The sequence below is a fragment of the Nanorana parkeri genome, unplaced genomic scaffold (assembly GCF_000935625.1).
Source record: "Nanorana parkeri isolate BGI_ZX_2015 unplaced genomic scaffold, ASM93562v1 scaffold19, whole genome shotgun sequence".
In the NCBI taxonomy this organism is placed as follows: Eukaryota; Metazoa; Chordata; class Amphibia; order Anura; family Dicroglossidae; genus Nanorana; species Nanorana parkeri.
In genome coordinates, this window is record NW_017306287.1 from 1853798 (window position 1) to 1868258 (window position 14461).

At 44.0% G+C, this 14461-nt stretch overlaps 1 protein-coding gene across 1 annotated transcript in view; it reads right to left on the reverse strand.

Annotated features, from left to right (window-relative positions):
• Nucleotides 1–6976: 6976 nt before the first annotated feature.
• The window catches only part of TNRC6A (trinucleotide repeat containing 6A), an 80649-nt gene continuing 73164 nt past the window's right edge, over nucleotides 6977–14461 (reverse strand). The window contains exons 21-26 of the mRNA XM_018561896.1: nucleotides 13960–14100; nucleotides 13189–13299; nucleotides 12871–13092; nucleotides 9295–9365; nucleotides 9077–9216; nucleotides 6977–8323 (exon numbers count right to left, since the gene is read on the reverse strand). Of these exons, the coding sequence (XP_018417398.1) occupies nucleotides 7957–8323; nucleotides 9077–9216; nucleotides 9295–9365; nucleotides 12871–13092; nucleotides 13189–13299; nucleotides 13960–14100 (1052 nt within the window). The 3' untranslated portion in view covers nucleotides 6977–7956. The remainder of the gene's footprint in view (nucleotides 8324–9076; nucleotides 9217–9294; nucleotides 9366–12870; nucleotides 13093–13188; nucleotides 13300–13959; nucleotides 14101–14461) is intronic.

The window sequence follows — 14461 nt, forward strand, 5'->3', positions numbered from 1 at the left end:
ACAGTTAATTGTGCTCCTGTTGTCCCCACAGTGGCTGCATTTTTTAAAGTGTCCCTTTTAGCCATTTTGTCAACTAAAGTGAAACTTGGCCTAATGGTCCCTTGGATTTTCTTGGGGTGCCACAGTGACCTTCGCTAGTTCCTGGCGCACGAGAAGGCCTCGTTTTCCTGAACATTGGCCTAATCCGCACATAGCCGCTACATCTCAAACTACGCAAAAAGCAAGCGGCGTAAAATGAGGACCTTCCTGCTTTTCTCTGGATTCTTGACAAATGTAAAACTGTAAGGCAGGGCGGTGAGATGAGGTTTGTAAACACGATTATCCATATTGTTCTGCTATACATGTACAGGCAGGTAAAGGATTCAGTGCGCTCAATCACGAGTTGTTCTGCATCTGGAAAACAGTAGCGGGATGGTAGTTTGTCTGAAGTGTATGTCCAGCCAATCCCAATCTATAGTCTTGGGTAGAGTGGGGGAAGGGTTAGAACTCTTGTTGGGATTTGGGGCTTCGTTAGAGATTTTCCCTCACTTGCTTTCCCTGTGACGGGGGGTAATCTGCATTAGGGGTACAGACAGCAATAACAGTCTGCTATACCACTCACTAGCACAGGCTTTTTCTTCCTTCATCAGCAAAACCCAATTCACAAGATTATCCCGCTTCTATGACTTCAGCACTTCTAAGCCCCGATTTATAATCAAAGACCATTCTGATTTTCCTGAACTATACATTCTGGAGGAGTTTCTAGTCCTGCCCCTGTGACACTAAGAGGAAATCTTCCTGAACCCCAGATAGCATAAAAAGGGGGCATTAAAAAGAGACAAGGCATCACAGTGATTTAGTGGTTAGCGCCGGGCTCATCGGTTCAAATCCCAGCCTGCCCAGGACATTATCTATATGGAGTTTGCATGTTCTCCCTGGGCATGTGTTGGTTTCCTTCCAGACGCCAAAGACATGCTGGAAGGGTAATTGGCTCCTGTCTAAATTGGCCCTTGTATGTATACATGCGAGGTAAGGATCTTAGATTGTTATCTTCTTGAGGGCAGGAACTGATGTGAATGTACAATTTTGTAAATTGTTGGTGATATATAAATGCCAATAAATCCTTCCCCAACTCTACCAAATCTGGCTGGACATGGATGCAGAATCAATCATATGACTGTTTCTGAATATTGGTTTGAATGATGAATCTGACTGGTGGGGGACACATCTGATTGTTCCACATGTGAGCTGTGCTTCCTGTTTAGCAGACTGTGATTATTTTTTGGCTCTCACACATCTATGGCTCAGCTCAAACGCCTAACAACTCCCTCAACTCAATACAATCTCTAGGTGGCTTGTCCTGCACTTGCATTTGTCTCACACTGCTAGGCAAAAGATCCTTGTTGCAAGAGTTTGAGGACACCAGGAAGAAACTAGAACTCAGTATATCAAATACAATCATGAAACAGCAAGTATAATATAATATATGAAAGTCACATCAAATACGACTTTCAAGTAAACTTTACAAGAATAACTAAACCCAAAGAGGCAATAATTTCCCTAGAACAATGAACTGTTTGCATAGAAGCGCAGTTACAGGTATTACAGTTTGCCAATATTCGGCACACAGGTAGCCTGGCTGGTACAACACGTTGAAGGGTTACTCCATAAGAGTGGACATTTCATAACAGAACTGGCTAGGTTACACATTTACAGAAATCAGTCTCAGTTCTTCCGCACTGGTCAATCAGGAATTACTAAAGCAAAATTACAACTGAACAGCTTCTGAAGAGCGTCTACAGAGCTGCCGGGAGGGAAGGCATTGCCAGGTTTCAGTGGTGAAGGTTTTATAGTATTTCAGAAGTGTGTTGTCATCTACTAGCAGAGTTCCAAGTCTCTACATAGGGCGACTTCAAGAGTTTGGCATCTCAGTATTTATTAGGCTGTAAGATGCTCCCGTCACACTTAAGGCCTGTGTTGATGTTTATATCACAACTGCTTCTATGGCCTTAGAGGTCAATGGGATTGCAACAGCAGCTAAAAGCAGGTTTATGCAGTAAAGGAGGTCAGATGCAGGTCAGAAGGACGTCAACTGCAAGACAACTGTGAAAGATTAGAAGCATCTGAAGTGCAAGTAGAATGCACCCTGAAGCAAGCTGCATGTGTTAATTTCACACAGGTCCCTAATGTGGACCTGAAAGCAAACAGTAAGTTGCTCTATGGGACATCGAGAAATGTGAATTGTGTCCAGTACCCTGAAAATCTACCTTTTGCCTTAAATTCCTCCTGGTACAAATAGGAGCCCTCCTGGTACGTGACGGTGCCTAGGTATTATGTATACAGCGTCAGACCTGCAGTAAGAGATCTAAGGCACTGCTGCCTCTGAAAGCAAGTCTTGTGTGATTTGTCACAAGTCTGGTCAAAGTCACTTCAGTGCTGCTCACTGTTCTCCTTGCTGGAGGTTCTGACATGTGGAAGCAAAGCCCGGCATCTACAAAGATGGCTGCCTCCATACAGAGACAAGGCATGAGAAGTCAATGAGAAAAGATCAGCTACAAAGAAAATATAGGCAATACCGGTGACTAGTCCTTTGCTTTTTTTTTTTTGGGGGGGGGGGGGAGGGGGACGGGGTCAGCTTCCACAGCTCAGGTCCTCTGCCTCTCACACATGGTATGGAGACACAAAAGGCCTTAAACATGACACTTGACATTTCCAAAATACACTAAAACCATCAACGAAAGAATCAAGTAGCGTGCCCACCCTCCACCACAGCATGCAGTTGCTACTCAGGTAAAGCTGTCCTTTAACAGGACTGAATCCCTGACAGATGGCTGACCGACCCCTCGAATAAACCTAAACTACAATCTGAGCATACGTTATCCGCAAACACGCGAAAGACTCAGAAGAGATTGCACTGATAGGCAGAATGCCCAACGACCGGCGTATTCAGAAATACAAACAGCAATGTGCAGAGTACAGTAATAACCAACCGGTAATCATTTTTCATGGAGGAAGTCGGTAAACTGAAATCTGATTCATCGTTGGGAAGTTACTGCATATCAATACTGTTCCGTGTACTGAATGAGCCAAATATCAAAGCTACAGGACAAATTATACCCATTTCTGAAAGTTGATCACTTGTAAGTATAAGGCAATTTGTATTTTAGGTTTATTCCTGTAAACATCATAGACACACAGTGGAGGTAAGTCGTAATCTACAACCACGGTCTCGTTTCATGGGGCAGAAGGGACACCAGAGATGACCCCATTCTCAGCGATGTCGCTGCTAATGGACATAATGGCTGAATCCATGAGAGTGTAAACTAGTGTACCTAATAGGCATTGTACATGAACAACTTCTACAAGTGTCCCCAGTGCTGTGAACGTGATTATCCCCTCATATTTGAAGCACATAGGACCACTATAATATTGCAGGAGGCCACTATCAGCAAAACAAGAAATGTTTCCTCAAATCATTCTATGCAAGTTTGCTCACAGAGCACAGGAGAAGAAAAGGACCGATCCCCTCGAATGACCAAGTCATCACTAAAAGGGAAATCATCTGACATGAATCTAACATATAGGTGCAAAAAAGCATGTTTGGAGGCTCTGATCACTCCCAGTAATCAGACCTTCCCTGTGTATGGCCATCGTAGATTGTGCTGTCCCACAGGGAAGATCACAGCTTACAGACTGATAAGGAAAACAGATGTAAGGAATGAACTGTAGCTTTGTACGCAGTAACCTTTTCAATAATCACAGTTCCCTACAACAAAAGAGAACACTAAACAACACAAACACCTCTGGGGTGAGTCTCACGCAAGCCTAAGGCCCCGTTTACAGTGAACACGGGGGCAGTAAAAACAGGGGGGTAAATCTGCGTTTTAACCGCCAACCGACCGCCCACCTAAAACCTAGGTGCTCATGCTTGTACACATGTACAAAAACTGCTCGGGCGCACGGATGTGGCGCCGTATTGCATTAGGAAAACAAAAACAAAAAACAGCATTTAGGAGGCGGCAGTATCACCTCCTGAACATCGGGTCGCCGTGCTCTATTGATCCACCGCAGATCACTTTTCAGAGGGGTGGTGGAGCCTGCTGCCCATGTGAACGAGCCCTAAGTTATAAGTATTGGTATGAAAATAAGCTACTCAAGGTATTCACAGGTATGGAAGTAAATGCTCCAGGATCTTCTTTGTATTAAATATATTTGGGTAAACTACTCGTAACATCTCATTAGCAGCTCTTCTGAAGAAACCTGCAGTCAGCCTTTCCTGGGCCTGAAACGGCTGAAAGCAGCACAGCAATACAGAAAATGTTATTACAATTAGGTTTTGAACCTTTACAGACAAACCTGTTACCTACCTGTAGCTTTCACACAACTGATAAAAAGGATTCCTGATTTAAAGGAAACATGTACTGAGACAAACTGGTGGCTGCCAAAACGAGCCTCCTAAAAAAATTAGTTGCCTGGCTGTCTCTGGCTTCAGTACCTTCTGAAACTAGCATGCAGATTAGAAAGTCGCAATCTGCAGGCTTGTTCCACGTCAGTGCATCAAAGTATTGAAGCCGTTCAGCATGACAGTCAGATGATGAGCAGTTTCAGGAGAGATCAGCAACATCAGCCTCTGTCCTTTAACTGGAAATCCTTCAGCTGCATCATACCCCTCACCCTCATGGCGAAAACACAATCCCTATTTCTGCAGTTATAGTGCTCTGCAGAATATATTCTAGACCATTCAAAGAAGTTACCAGACTAGACTGAAGTCCAGGCCAATCAAGCCCAAGTTCTCATACAATGCTCTACACACTGAGGTCTAGACTAAACCAAAAAATGCTCTACAGCAGCCTCTCTCAACCAGGGGTTGGAGGGAAATCTGTGCTTCATCCAGAGGTTGTAAGGGGTCCTTGAGAAAGGGAGCAGTGGCAGACTGATCTGCCCAAACAGGCCGACAATGTAAGGGGGTCACTTCCACACAGACCGACAATGTAAGGGGGTCACTTCCACACAGACCGACAATGTAAGGGGGTCACTTCCACACAGACCGACAATGTAAGCGGTCAGCTTCCACACAGACCGACAATGTAAACGGTCAGCTTCCACACTGTTCAGGTATGTAAGGGGTCACTTCCACACTGTTCAGGTATGCAAGGGGTCACTTCCACACTGTTCAGGTATGCAAGGGGTCACTTCCACACTGTTCAGTTATGCAAGTGGTCACTTCCACACTGTTCAGGTATGCAAGGGGTCACTTCCACACTGTTCAGGTATGCAAGGGGTCACTTCCACACTGTTCAGGTATGCAAGGGGTCACTTCCACACTGTTCAGGTATGCAAGGGGTCACTTCCACACTGTTCAGGTATGCAAGGGGTCACTTCCACACTGTTCAGGTATGCAAGGGGTCACTTCCACACTGTTCAGGTATGCAAGGGGTCACTTCCACACTGTTCAGTTATGCAAGGGGTCACTTCCACACTGTTCAGGTATGCAAGGGGTCAGTACAATTTTCATTGTCTGCATTTCCTTTCTAGCCATAAATATTTAATTATATAATTATAGAGTATGAATTCTTTTTTTTTACTACTCTACAACCTACTGATTATGCTTATGTAACATGGACTGTAGGTCTATACATTTTAGTTGTGATTCCCCAAGACCTGAAAACTATTTCAAGGTTTCCTCCATAGATAAAAGGTTGAGAAGGACTGCTGTACAGACTGAATTCTAGACCAGTCAAAGAAGTTACCATACAATGCTCTACGGACTGAAGTCTGGACCAAACACACACAAGTTCTGATACAATGCTCTACGGACTGAAGTCTGGACCAAACAAACACAAGCTCTCACATAATGCTCTACGGACTGAAATCTAAGCGAATGAAAAAGAATTTCTCATACATGACCACAGTCTCTACTACCAGAGTTCCCCGACGGCGGCGGTGCTGTGGGGGAAATTTACCTGCAGCTTTGACTGAAACGTTTTCTATAACTTTGGGTTTACTGGCTTTCAGTGTGGGGACAAACCAGGAGCAGTAGTTGCTGAAACTCCCCGAGGAGAAGGGGGGAGTAGGAACAATAATAATAGAAAGAAAAAAACAACACGAAGAAAAAAAGAGGTTTGGGGAGTAAGACAGGAGAGAAATTGCTGGTAACTCCTGCTCCTCCCAAGAATGTGCGATTGGAAGGATTACAGGTCAGATTTTACACATTTTACCCTTGTTCAGTTTCTGAATTCTTTGACCAAACAAGCAGAATACCATTTATGGCAAAAAAATAATAATAATAATAATAATGTAACTTGTTCCTTTGTTATTAAGTATTTGCAATCATTCACTTCTAAACATAAAGACTTTTTTTTTTCTTTTTTCTTTTTACAATACACAATCAATCAGCCCAGTACTTGGTTACAATGTGCATAAATGTGCATAGTTACTAAATAATCGGCTTAAGGAAAAAACAAAAACACAGACATTGCAGAACATGAATAAAACACTGTCACAAAGCAAAGACACCGAGCCACTTAACAAAACAAAAAAAAAATCAACTAGGTCATTGTCGGCAAATCTCAAGACTACTCGCTACAAAAAAAAGACACGGCATGTAAAGTAAAAAGCTGACAAAACTTGCCTTTAGAAAGCTTTTAAAGGGAGATTTTTTTGGCAGAGTCTTTGAGAATAAGCACAGTTAGTGCTATTAACAACAACAAAAAAAAGTTGCATTATATAGTGATTTTCCTTACTGGGGATTAAGGGATGGGTTACCTATCGTAGTATACATACTATTCCTGAGAGCCAGTCTTTTTTTTTTTTCCCCCATTTTGATTAAGAGTTAAGCATCACACAAAAGGAAAAAAAAAAAAATGACCAAACACTGTTTGACTCCCAGAGTTAAAAGCATCCGCAACACAATTTTTGCTTTTTTTTTTTTCATTTTTAAACTGATGGAAGAGTAAACATTTGGAAAAAAGAAAAAAAAATCCTTTCCCACCCCCCTTTCCTTCCCCAAAAAAACATGACGCTCCCAATAGGGAAGGAAAAACAAAAAAAAAAAAATTGTAAACAAGGAGGTTCCAGGTAAGGCCCCTCTAAAGAAAATGCAAAGCCTCTGAAAGTGCTGCCCCCTACTGGCACATGTAGGGTGTATGTCACAGCTGTGGCCACTATTTTATTTTTTTTTTTGCTTTTTTCACATTTTGTAAATTTTTATTTTTTAAATGACATATATAATTTTTTTTTCTTTTTTTTATTAAAACCGTAGAGCTAAATTCTAATAGGTTTAGTCATGAAAACCTGGTGCAATACTTTCTATTTTTTTCTTTTTATTATTTAAAAATGCACGTTTTAACTGTCGTTTCACTTGACTCCTTTGCAGCGATGGAAACGCCGGTCAGCGCCATTGCTCTGCAATGGATTACCGGGCTTCGTGCTGGAGATGGAAGCCAGTTAAAACTATGTAATACCACAATAAGGTAGGTATATCAAGGCATCTTAGAAATGACAAGCATTGAATCACTTTTTTTTTTGTTTTGCTTTTAAGTACACGCTAGAGTAAACAGTTACACTTGAGCTGTAAAATTAAGTGTTTGACGCACCTTTCAGTGCAACCTAGGCAAAAGAAGGGACAAGGGGGGTATAGGTTACTAGCTTGGAAGTACAAACCCAGAGAGAGGACAAACTGGAATTCAGAAACTTAGGAACAGCTCCTTGTACGCAGTTCTAATATGAATAGCACTAACGTGGAAGTGTAAATATAGATTTTTTTTTTGTTGTTTTCCTCTATTTCACATTATAATATTGGCCTGCATGATTCAAGTATTTAAAACTGATATGTTTTGGGCTAACAAAAAAAAAAAAAGTGGGAAGTGTGAAAAAGAGCTGGCTGCAGGGAGGCCCTGCAGAGGTTTCCACCGAGAGTCCAGCCGTGGGGAGGGGGGGCTGATTATTAACAATCATCTGAGGTCATGGGTGACTAGGCTACATGGGCTCCCCGTTTAGGTGATCGATGGGGAGGAAAGCGCTGACGGACGATGGGCTGCCCAGACCCCTGCCCTCACCGACCGGGGTGCCCCACAGGCTTGTGGAATAGTTTGGGGTGCCCCAGAGAGAAGTGCCATGGAGGTCTCCAGAGCTAGAGCCAGAAGCGCCTGGGTTGTTCCAGTGATTGATATCTCCGCGGTTCGAGATGCTATGAGGGCTATCCAAGGATCCTAGCCGGGGGTGTCCAGAGCCCAGGGACTGCCAGCCAGGGGAAGGGGTCATGGACTGGCCTTGTGCAAAGAAACGACTTATCTCCTCTTCACCGGCAAACTCGGCAAGGATAGTAGTGTTCCCTAAAACACACCTGTTAGGAGACAAAAACCAGAAGTGTTAGTAGGAAAACCAACTATGCTGGGGCTGACATACAAAGAATCTGTCCTTGGGGTGTAAGGGAAGGGGGGTACACAACTGCAGTTTTAAAATTCAGGCTCCTAGAGGTTCACATACCTACAGCAGTCTCGCAAACATTGATGCCACAGCTGAATGCCGTAGATGAACATATCCCCTGCACTACTTACAGCATTCACGACCATAAATTAGCAGGTTGTGCTCGCAGTGATCACGGATGGCAACGTGCACATCAGACTTGTATAGGAGAGAGATCACCAGCACTCAGGTTTTTCATCAGTCACATATCAGTATAGCCAATGTTTCATGGCCATGCAAGGTCCCTTCATCAGGGATGAAGGGACCTTGCATGGCCCCCGTAAACTTGGCTATACTGATATATGTGACGCTGTTTTGCAATAAATGAACATAAGGATTTGCTGGTCCATTCTAAAAGGCAAAGTTCCAACTCTCCCAAGGAGTGTTAGACCTTGCTGCCAAATCCTATCCCTATATAGATTTCTGTTGGCCCATCACTGGCCAACAGGAAAACGTGTAATATCTGTGAAGCTTTAGCTTAAAATGACATTAAGGACAAGAGTCCCGGATTCACACCAAAGGTCAACATGTGACTTTCTAGCTGCTGAGTAACAAGTCTCGGCAATCAGGAAGAATGCAGATTTTTGAACCCTGAGGTCACAGAGCAATGCATGAGAAAAATAGTACTTACATGTGCAGAGACTTTTGTGCCTTTACTACCTCTTCCTTGGAACTGTAACGGACCAGGGCAGTACCGTGGGGCAGGTTCAGGTGGAATGTAATCAGAGGCCCGTGCTGCATGCACAGAGTACGCAGGGTGGAGCCATCAATCTAAGGACAGAAGCACATAGGTGAGCACAGTGCAATACCCAACATGATTGAATGCTTGTCACAGCAAATTCAACTCACTTGAGGTGTTAGGTTCTTCAAAACGAGCCAATTTGTTATTCTCCCTGAGCTGCTTTCACTCCAGGTAGAACCTAACCACAAAACAATGACAGAAAATAGTATCAAACTGATTCAAGTATTTGTGTAGACACGCCAACAATTTTAGAGACCTGGTCTGGAGGATGAAATCCTCCAGGTTACGCCTTGAAGTCCTGCAGAGGCCCAAGGCCTACGGGGGGCTTGCACTGCCCAACCCGTGGCTTTACTTCATAGCTGCCCAGCTGCAACATTTTGCGGCCTGGGCGGAATCGGATCATCCTTTGCAATCCTCTCTTCTTTTGCATCTATTTAAAGGTCTGGACCCCATGTGTTATCTGGATAGTGACATGTATCTTAAAAAACACTCTGCACTCCCAATGGTACGTTTAATGGGACAGGTCTGGAATTCTGCCAAGCAAGCGCTCGGGGTGGAATATTTGACTAGATATACGCCTTTGTGGCAAAATGGCAGGCTCCCGGAACTTCTCCCCCCGCATGGCACTGTTGACTGGACGCGCAATGGGGTGCTGTCCGTATGCCAGCTCTACCCAGATGGGGACCTGTGCACCTTAGACTACCTTTGGGCTTCCCCGTAGATGTCAATTCCAGTTCCTTCAGGTCCAGCACGCTCTTAAGACGCAGTTTAAGCTTGGTCCCCCCAAATTTTCTCCTACTCCGACTCTGGATGCTGTCTTCCTGGCTGCGCACACTAAGGGAGTTATTTCCTTTCTGTACAGTCACCTCCTCCGTAAGTCAGATGTCCTTAACCCTTTGAAGTGCAGGGAGGGTTGGGAGACCGACCTGGGCACTATATCGGACGAGGATTGGGAGGAGGTTCTTCAGGGAGTTGAACAGGTGTCCATGTCACCTACCCACAGACTGACGCAACTGTTCATCGTCCACAGAATTTACTGTACGCCCGAGTTTCTGTTCTGTATAGGGTACAGGACTGATCCCAATTGCCCAAAGTGCAATTATCACCAGGGCTCTCTCATTCACTTGCTTTGGAGATGCCCCAAACTAGTGAGGTATTGGGGTAAGGTATTGGAGGTCATTAACGCGGTCTTTGGATCAGCTTTGGTTAATACCCCTCAGGTTTGCCTCCTTGGTATATTGGAAGCACCAGAGTTGGCCCCCCACACGACGGTAGCCATTAAAAGGGCCCCGTTTACTGCGTCTAGGTTGGTGGTACGGAAGTGGATTTCATCCTCTCCCCCCACGCTGGATCTCTGGGTGGGTGAATTGGACAGGATGGTGGAGTTTGAGCGGGTCACTTGCAGGCAGAGAGGTAACATGAAGAAGTTTAATGCGATGTGTGCTGCATGGCTGTTATACCGGGGACAGGCTACGCTTGAGTGAACGAGTCAAACGGTTCACTGCGCTCTGCGGCCAGTTCTCGGTACCTGGGGTACTTGACATATACTGTTAAGTGGGGGTGGGATGGGATGTGTTGTAGATACAGGCTAGTTGTATTGATTATACATGTGGCATGCATCTACTCAAGACGGCCGCTGGCTTTACGGCTTGACGGCTCGCCGGAAGCTGTTGTATGTACACCTCTCTTTTTCATTTATTTTACCTTATGTTGGTTTTGACCTGTTTTCCTTTGCACTGATTTTTTGTTTGCACAAAAAATGTTTAATAAAAACTATCTGATTTAAAAAAAAGACACGCCAACAATGAACACTATAAAAACTGCAAATAACTTTGGGGGCGTTTTGGGCCATGGTGGCAAAGCTGACCACAGGAGTACAGGCACACTGTGAGTTGGTGCAGCATCCTGCACCTCCAAGAAGCCAGCACAGGTATGCAAACTGACAACACCAGCCCCGATCTGCTTTATGGCTTGGCATGGTTAGATTTAAAGAGGAGATAAGAAACTGACAGGATCACCAAGTTATTTTAAAGCCAATAAATGAGAATTAAAATATAAAGGGAGCTTTATACTCCCATGTATATTTATTATTAATTTTGAGGTTAACATACACTTTAACTTTCGTCAAGGAGGAAAGTTTTTCAAAAGGGATTTTACACTTTACTTTTAAAAGGTCTGTTCCATAACACCACTTCTGTAGTAACATGGAAAAACCCCCTCCAAAAAGGAAACATCAGTACCCTGAACAGTGTTTTCCATGACAACCCAACTTCTCCAAAGATCAAATAGGTTTTACATGTTGATTTAAATGTACCTTGCAAGGGGTTCCCGTCACAATTATTAAGCCTGGTCCACTGCATTGGCGCTAGGCTACAACTGCTGGCACCTCATTAGGCTAGAGCTACACTAACATATATTTAGTTGCATTGCGATACCAAAATCACTAGAAGAAGTAGGGATGCACAGATACTTGTCGAGTACCAGTGCCGATACTTGGCATTTTCATGAGAACTACCAGGGTTGCAGCTGGGACTTGGCTCTGGCGCTCCACCACTGTCCTGAAATCATTAGTCTGTATTGTTTTAGAAAAACTGTCACATGACAATAAACAAAAATGTATCAGTACTCGTAAGTACTCGGCAAGTACCAGTACTCGCAAAACTGGTAAGAAGAAGCATTTGATTGTTAAGCAGAGGGAACAAATTGCTCATTGTGGTGTAAGCTACGAAAGCAGCAATCTCACATGAATACACAAAGCTCCATGTGCAAGTGAGCGCTACAAGCTGCTAAAAGATATACTACTTATGTAGCTCGGTACATAGGGAGCCATTTGCTCCATCTGAGATCTTTTCTCCCATCACTAAAATGAAGGTGCAAACTAAAGTGAAATCTGCAAAAGACACCTCTGTCCTGTGCTGCCAATCTCCACTCTAGTCAAGAAAAAAAAAAAAAGGTGCAGAATCCATCACTTCCAGGAATGTTTTTCCTGGTCACCCACTGTTCTCGGTTATTCCTTCCACTGGGCCCTAGGCCGCTAAAAGACACTGTAGTTACAATGGGGGCGGCTGAACCACAGAGCACAGTGCAGTGAGTCCGAAAATACACTCCTGGATTCTGACGACCCTTTAGCTCAGGGGTCTCAAACATACGGCCCTCCACTGGTGGTGAAACTACAAATCCCATGATGCCTCTCTCTTCGGGAGTCATGTCTGTGAGAATCTTGCAATGCCTCATGGGATTTGTAGTTCCACCACAGCTGGAGGGCCGCATGTTTAAGACCCCTGCTTTAGCTCGTGGTTTTTTAGGACGACCATGGAGTTTGCAGGCGAAGTTTTAAAAGTCTTCTTTGCAGTGGTCACTTTTGTTTACCCCCTTGATATTAGTGACGAGTCATTTTAAATCAAAGACGGTCTAGGATTCAGGAGAAGATAATTAACCACTCTGATGGCACAGTATACCACATACTACAAAACAAAAATGAGAAGCAAAAATGTAACGCACAGATGGGTAAAGGCACTGGCAACATCAGGATCACATAAGGAATACCTAAGCTGACCAATAGGTGGCAATGTAATTATATTTGATCCTGCAGTAACTTCAATCCATCTTCAACGCTCCCAAACCAAGAGTGAACCGGCAGTGCAGACAAATCTAAGCATCATTGCATTTTCTGAACTTCTTACCTGGTGTGTATCTTGAGTCAGAAGCCCCCCAGCCACCAGCAAGGCGCAGGGAGTTGTTATCCCAGGAGGAGATGGGTGGCTTCTGACCGGTAAGCCCTGGGGGAGGTCTGGACGGAGCACTGATATTTTTAGATGGCAGAGGGACTTTCCACAGCTCATGAGCCAATGAGGTGTTATTGACAGAACCAGGAGGCCAAGTAGGTTTAGGATCACTGTTTCTAACTGTTAACAAAAAAAAAAAAACAATTGGCAATTAAAACTTTGAAGTTCTGTTTCAGTACAGAGTCAGCTTTTAGTCTAAATAGTCCAACAATGTACCTGAAGTGCTTTGTGCGGTACTGCTGTGGGAGACATTGTAGGCATTGGAGGCACGAATGGATGACCAGGCACTATTTGAAGGCAGCGTGGTGTTAATAGATGAGGATGACCCTAAAAATAAGAGACTTATTTCAATGCACATCACAAGGAAATAATTCAGTACTACACAGTCCTTTAGGTCAACAGGAAAAGCCCAGAGCAAAGCACCTTAGACCTCATTCCAATGCCTGATTCGGGGCAGACGCTGTTAAAATTGTAGTTTTTCACAGGCGGGGATGCACAATTGTTTGTGATCAGCCGTAGCCAGCAGTCTATGTAAATCAATGAGCGATGCAGCAACTGTTTGCATGTAATCCCACATCTGAGCAGTTACATCGGGGATTAGGGGTCAGATAAGTGGCATTGGATGCAGACATGTGGTGTCACACGCACAGCCAAGTCATTCAGGTTTATTGTTTACATTCTTTTACTACAAGTTCCATCTGCCACTGTACCCCCCCACGCTGTGGTTCAGCTGCACTTCCTGCAGCCAGGTCCATAACTCCCTAAGGACCTGAGGCGGCTTTGCAAAAGCCTGTGCACTGCACCCGTGGCTGTACTGATCTAGGTTGCAATGCTCTGCATTACTCCAAAAGGTGGACTATGCCTTTAAGAAAAGGTGTTCATTGAGCCAACCCCAAAATCCAGTCCTGTACTAAACCGCTGAGAACCAAAGCTGAGCAGCCCAGGAATAGAAGACATTTCAATATAGAGAAGGTTGCAGTTACTCACCACTATTTCTGTCCCTGAGGTGGTCCACACCCCGCACAGTATTAATTGACAGATTATTGATGACACTGCCAGGAGTGACATACGGGTCAGTTTCTGGGTCAATGTTTGGATATCCTTTCCACGGCTCACCGGGGCGAAACTCTGGAAGAAAGCATTTGGGCTCTCAGTACAGAAAACAAGTCTATGACAGAGACCAGGGTTTTGGAAATGTATCCCCCCCTAACCCTGGCTTATTGCACAAGTGTAATACAGCAAATTCAGCTACTGAAAAACTCAAAGCAAAATTCTGAGCAGTTAACTTGTGAAGTTACGGCCAGTTAACTAGCCTTTGTCATTTTTTCCCATGACAGGTATACTTTGCAGATGACAAGTATTCTTTTCTCAATATGGTCATTCACACAGGGCCTAAAGCATAACAGACTAAAGAAGTCTCTGGTCCAAGATATTTTTTGTCTAGTTTCTAAAAGAAGATGAAATTTAATTCTCAAAATGCAGTAAATCC